This window comes from Papio anubis, chromosome 7 (assembly GCF_008728515.1).
Source record: "Papio anubis isolate 15944 chromosome 7, Panubis1.0, whole genome shotgun sequence".
Taxonomy (NCBI): Eukaryota; Metazoa; Chordata; class Mammalia; order Primates; family Cercopithecidae; genus Papio; species Papio anubis.
The window spans coordinates 107,758,482-107,764,783 of record NC_044982.1 but is presented as its reverse complement, the minus strand read 5'-3'; the positions used below and the strand labels follow the sequence as shown (position 1 = coordinate 107,764,783).

At 47.0% G+C, this 6,302-nt stretch overlaps 1 protein-coding gene across 1 annotated transcript in view; it reads right to left on the bottom strand.

Annotated features, from left to right (window-relative positions):
* Positions 1–355: 355 nt before the first annotated feature.
* TMC3 (transmembrane channel like 3) overlaps positions 356–6,302 on the bottom strand; it is a 41,260-nt gene continuing 35,313 nt past the window's right edge. The window contains exons 19-22 of the mRNA XM_021940824.2: positions 5,789–5,867; positions 4,535–4,577; positions 2,667–2,922; positions 356–1,199 (exon numbers count right to left, since the gene is read on the bottom strand). Coding sequence (XP_021796516.2) covers positions 356–1,199; positions 2,667–2,922; positions 4,535–4,577; positions 5,789–5,867 — 1,222 coding nt within the window. The remainder of the gene's footprint in view (positions 1,200–2,666; positions 2,923–4,534; positions 4,578–5,788; positions 5,868–6,302) is intronic.

Below are 6,302 nucleotides of genomic sequence, written 5' to 3'. Positions count from 1 at the left end.
TTTCAGTAAACTTTCATGCCTGCTCTAAAAGTTGCCTCAGTCTCTCCTTCTGTCTTGTGCCCCTCTGCCAAATTCTTCTGAGGAGGCAAGTATTGAGGTTGCTGCAGACACGTAATGATTCGCTGCTGGTAACATACTTTGGTACCACCTAACTCGGATACATTTGGCTAACAGTAGCTGTAGAATAGGTACCTGTAGCCCTGTCAGCCTCAGAGCCTCAGCTAGCAGCGGCTGGCCATGCCCCTCAGGTCTCTAACACACGTGTTCACCTCTTTTTCCAGAAAGGGAGATGCCATGTGCTGGCCCAGCACTCCAATAGGGGCCTGACCTCTAGGAACGGGACACTGGAGGAAGCCTAGACATTTGAACAAATCAAGTCATCCAGATCCATGGTCAGCTCCTGCCCCGACTTGACCTTCCTCCTGCTGGGCTGGCCCACGGACCTCGGGAACCTGCCCTGGCTGTGGGTGACCTGCAGGTACTGGTCAGCACTGCTGTTCTGCTGGTCACTGCTGGATGCTGCCGACATGGAGTCAGATTCTGTGAGGGATGGCTCAAACCTGGGCTTCCCTCTGGGCTTCAGAGGAGGCTGTGGGTATTGGAATTTCCGGGATCGTGGCTTTTTGGGCACATAGGCTGGCCTCTCAAGGTGACCCTCGAAATCTTCCTTCCACAACTTGTAGTGCACCCTCCCCTGGTGCTTGGGAGCCAGGTTCTGACTTTCGGACCTCTCCCCAATATAAAAATGAGGAGACTGACGGAGGTCTATCAGAGAGCGTGGGGGAAGAGACTGTTTGATCCAATCTCTCCTTGGCGTCTCCTCCTCTTCTTCACTCAGCTGTGGGGAGGGAGGCTGGCGGGGGACCCAGGATGCATATTGTTGCACGTTCCTAGGGTACAGCTCCACAATGTCACCTGAAGCCTCTATCTTGAAATGTCTTTCTGGCCAGACATTTAGATGTTTTTTCTTGTAAGAGTCATGTTCATTAATGACATAGTATCTGGGGGTGTGGGGCTTGGGACCCTGTGTCACCAAAGTCGAGGCCTCTGGTCCACGGTGAGGTGGGTTCATTTGCTGAAAGTCTTTTCGGAAAAGAGGTTCTGAGTGTACATCTTCGATGTGCTTTGTAAATGTCACAGGTATGCGCGATCTGTTCCTGTGAAGGTCGCTGGTGCTTGCACACAGACCATGCAGATACCTGTAAGACAGGGGCGGTTAAGTAGCTGTGGCTTTGGTGGTCTCAGAGCCCCACACCTGAGGACTGTGAGCTGTCAGCGGTTCTCTGAGCATTTTCACTGAGGCTGGTTCCAACTGGATAGTGGGTGTTCTGTGGATTGTGAGCACAGAGACATTTGGGGGACTGGGCTAAACAGTTTTGTTTACTACTGGCATTTTCAGAACCCTAAATCAGTGATGTACACGTGAGTCTCCATGAAGAGTGCAGAGCGAGGGAGTGCAGAGCGAGGGGTACTGTGCTAGTGTATTTCATCACAGAGCCCTCTTTGTGTCAGGAGGCACATAGTGGGACTAGTGTCTGTGAAGCACATGTTAGGAACACAGTTTCTCATCCTTTCTGCTAAGCAGCTGTCTGACTTTTCAAGCACTTCTCTGAGTTTCCACGGGTGGCTGGAGGGGAGTTGTACATATTAAACAGTTTTTCCCTGGCCAGGTACAGTGGTTCACACTTGCAATCCCAGCACTTTGGGAGGCCAAGGCAGGTGGATCACTTAAGGTCAGGAGTTAGAGACCAGCCTGGTCAAGGTGGTGAAACCCGGTCTCTATTGAAAATACAAAAAATAGCCGGGAGGTGCCTGTAATCCCAGCTACTTGGGAGGCTGAGGCAGGAGAATTGCTTGAACCTGGGAGGTGGAGGTTGCAGTGAGCCGAGATTGCACCACTGCACTCCAACCTGGGTGACAAGAGCGAAACTATCTCTCAAAAAAAAAAAAAAAAAAAAAAAAAGAAGTTCTTCCTCATAAAGACTTGATCTGTATGGTGGCTGTGGCTTGACCAGTGGTGGCCTCCCAAGGAGTGTTTGAACCCTTTCTCCTTGTCAAGAACCCACAGAGACATGCAGACAACTCCTTATATAAGAAGACTTCAAGTTCTTTGCTAACTTAGTCATTATCTTTAAAAAAGAGAGCCCCTGTATTTTATCTATATTGCTTTCGCTGTGCTACATTCAGATCAAATGAATTTGGGCCACTGCAGGTCTATCCCCTTCATCTTTCCAGGGGTCCTACCTCCATTAAAGTAGGAAGGGATCTACTGCTTTCGTTGACCCCATGGAATGCATAAATGGTCTTGCCAATAACTTGACCAGACTAGAGCTAAAATATGGAAGATCTTGCCAATAATATGACCAGTGTGGAACTAAAAAATAAACAGTTATTTTCTTAGCCTAGACAAATGTTTATCCTAGGTTGACTAGAAGGTTTGCTTACAAGTTAAATGGCAGATAACCTAGGAGGAAGAATTTGTCCTGTTTGATAAACTTTGACACCCCCAGCCCGCCTCCATTTCTTCTCAGTACCAGCTGTCACAGTCTCCTGACCCCATGTCTTCTGGGAGAATTAGAATTTAATGGCCTTGGCCTCCTGAAGCTGCTGAGGCCTTCAGACCTCTCACTTTCCAGGTTTTCATCTGTGCTGCAGTGGAGCCTCACCTGTTAGTTTCATGCTCTAGCCTGGATTTGGAGACCCCAGGGAGAGGTGAGCTAGGAGCCCTGTCCCCTGGCCTGGGGCTCTGGGGCATGGACTGTGCGACTGTCTCTATCCTGCCACCCTTGCTGCTCCCTGAGTCAAAATGGACCACGTTGCCGTTGTTTTGGGGTGTGCCCGAGTGCGCTGAGGACAGCTGGCTGGTAAGATCACTGTTGTTTGGAAGCTTCTTGGTGCTTTCTTCCTGGGTCTGGATTCGGGCTGCAGGGAGAGGGAGGCATTGTGAGAAGACAGGTGTCACTGAGCAGGTGACACCTTCAGGTGAGGTGAGTTGCAAGAGTTTTATGACATCCAAGAGTTGGTCCACAAACAATTGAGTTCACTTACAAATACACCTAACCAGCGGGCAACAAACATTCTGTAATTCAAATGATTTCATCCCTGAAAGTTGGAGCTGGGAGTGTAGGAGGAATCAAGTGAACACAGGGCTTTATAGTGCTCCATCTGATGCTCCCATGAGGCAAAGCAAGTACTTAACAGATATGGGGCTCCAGTTCCTTATCTATTCAATGGAGATAATAAAGCTTACACAACAATTACGATTCTTTGGAAACAGTTCACATGCATTCTGAAAAAAGATGTGGTCTTGAGCTGAAAAATGAACACCAGACAATGCTATTGTTATCCTGAAACAGTCTATGTGGGTTCTGGCTTTTGAAGGTGACCTGAACTAATTTTAATTATGCTTAATGGGCAAATAAGTGATGACAATTAGAGAGGCATTTTATGGCGTGAGCCACAGCCACTTTCAGTAATCATTATCAATTGTAGGCTTCTCTCTGAAAAGCTGATGGAGCAAGCAAGCATAATCCTTAGGCCTTAGGGCTCTTGCTCAGGCATTTTTCTGGAGAGGAATAGGTCCCTTCCAATTAGTGAAGTATTGCAACAGCTGTGTGAGCTAGCCCCTAGAGCCCTTCTGGGTCCCATTCTCATTCATGTACGCTGTGCCATGTTACTAATGGTGCCCAATAAGCCTTCTGGCTCACAGCACTCTGTTAGTGGTCCTGAGAAACAGATTCATCTCCTTCGAGCTGCCCTTGCCCACTTTCTTCCCTTCAGGCCACAGCACACTTGTACGCCACATGCTTCCATTCTCCCTGCTCTGCAGGGACAGGACAGAACGTAAGGAGGCTCAGGGAAGGGACCTGAGAGGGAACATTGCAAGGAAGAGATGGGCCACGGAGAGAAAGTACACAAAAGTGAACCAAAGAGATTCTTCGGGTTTTCATCCACATGAATGTGCTGATTTTCCTCTCCTACTTCAATACTTCCTTCTGGTTTTACACATGTTTTGGGATTATTCATGGGCCTAGATATGATATAAAAATTGAAGATTTAGAACAACATTTATATCCCTAGACTTTATTTTATTGTGCCTAGTTACTTGTGAAAAACCACAGGTTATCAGGAATTTTTATTGGTAGTATACCGCAAACTACCTTAAATGGCTATATTTTTAAATGCCCACTAACTGAGACAGCAGATCTCTGCATTTAAAAAAAATAAATTAGGACAGGCACGGTGGCTCACACCTGTAACCCCAGCACTTTGGAAGGCCAAGGTGGGTGGATCACGAGGTCAGGAGTTTGAGACCAGCCTGACCAACTATGGTGAAAATATAAAAATTAGCCGGGCATGATGGCATGCACCTGTAATGCCAGCTACTCAGGAGGCTGAGGCAAGAGAATCACTTGAACCTGGAAGATGGAGGTTGCAGTGAGCCGAGATCACACCACTGCACTCCAGCCTGGGCGACAGGGCAAGACTCTGCCTCAAAACAAAACAAACAAAAAAAAGAAACAGAAATACTTACCTTCTACCATCTGGGCAACCTTTTTCTTATCCTCTGATCTTGCCTAAAATGCAAATGATATGCATGTTTGTTTTGGCTTTAGCAGGAAGTAGTAACAAATATTATTCCTGGGGGAAGAAAAAAAGATTTACATGCCATACTTCTTACCTTGGACCATGACTGTACTACTATTGCCCCCTGTGGACAGTATGCTCTGGGCTCGGGCCTGTTATTTGAGTGAATAAATGCAGATACCTGAGAGCTGAAGTTTTGTGCCTAGCCAATTTTATTTAGGGACAGCTAATTAATAGACCATGTTTAGATTCTGCCCGTAATAGTTTGCCTGAATCACAAAGAAAAAAATATAGATCAACAACACTGGAGATGTATGTTTCCACCAAAACGGCCTTTGTAACTCCAAATGAATTTCAAATTAGAAGCGAATTTGTGTTTCTTTGCATGAATTGATCAGTTCATGGGAGGTTTTTTTGGTTTTTGTTTTTTGTTTTTTTCCTGATAGAAGTGGAAGGAGTATTTTTGCATGGGTGAGGTCAGGGAGGCATCTGGGGCGCCAAATTTCATGAGGTACTTATTTTCAGGGCTGTGAAAGGACAGAGTCAGCATTACACTTACAGAGCCTCCTTAAATGTGGTGCTTTGGGAGCCTCACTGGCCTCATCCCAGTCCTGGGATCCCCCCTGGGGGTCTGGAGGACCCAGGGCACTAAGGGAACACCTGGGGTATGTGGAGGAAGAGAAATTGTGGAAGTTTTGGGAATGTGTGTTTCCCTGGGACTGCTCTGAGAGAGAGGGTTTGAGCCCCGCGGAGAGAAGGTAATGACAGCCGCAATGAAAGGATATGAAAGAGGTGAGGCTTTAGGGACAAACAGTGCTGCTGGGCTCAGATGCCCAAGTTGACAAGGATTGGGAAGGGGCCCTTTCTCTCCCTTGCCAATCTACCAGAGCTCGCAGAAGTGCCCGGCACACTGAGGGCTTGGTGTGGTCACAGGAGGGCACTGAAAGGCTTGAGGCAGCAGCAAGTTCCCTTGAGAAGGAAGAAAAACAGGAGCAGGCTTCTTCCTAGCAAAGGTGAGCCATCCTTGGGTAGTCTTAGAAATAACTGTTGGACATCTGGGGATTGGTGGCCTTGCACCTTAGTGGGTGGCCAAGAGTCACAGAACCTTGAAGATGTGACCTCACTTGTATTTCCATGCTGGTGGGACATCAGTCATGTGGTTGACACACATTCATAATAGCAAAGTTCATTAAATACTTGCATTTTGGATCTGCATTTTGAGCTGGTGGTTGCTGAGCTTTAGCGACCGTGCGATGCTCTGGAGATAATAGATGAGCATGCTGGGACAGAACAACACAGGACAGTGAGTGAACTACAACTCGCTTTCTGCTTTTCAGACCACATTCCCTACAGATAGTTGGCAGGAATGAGAGGCTCCCAGGCCAGATGTGGGCTACCCACTGACCCTCCACTAAGGACAAAATGTATCAGCAAATTCTCAAGTCAGTGAGCACTGGGAAGGGGCCGCTTTTGTTTTCTTTTCCTGGCTTTCCACAGCACCCTCATTGACCTGGAATTCTGTGCTAGTGATAGCAATAGGGAAGACCTGAAAATAGGGGAGAAGTTTTGCAGTCTATCAAGCTAAGAGTACAGGATCCACTCACTTTTATTTTTTTCCTTTAAACCAAAACAAGCCAAAGCTACTCAGCCGAGTTGTGAAATTCCTTTTCGGGATTATTTAAATTTCTGGAAAATGAGATGATGATAATAATGGC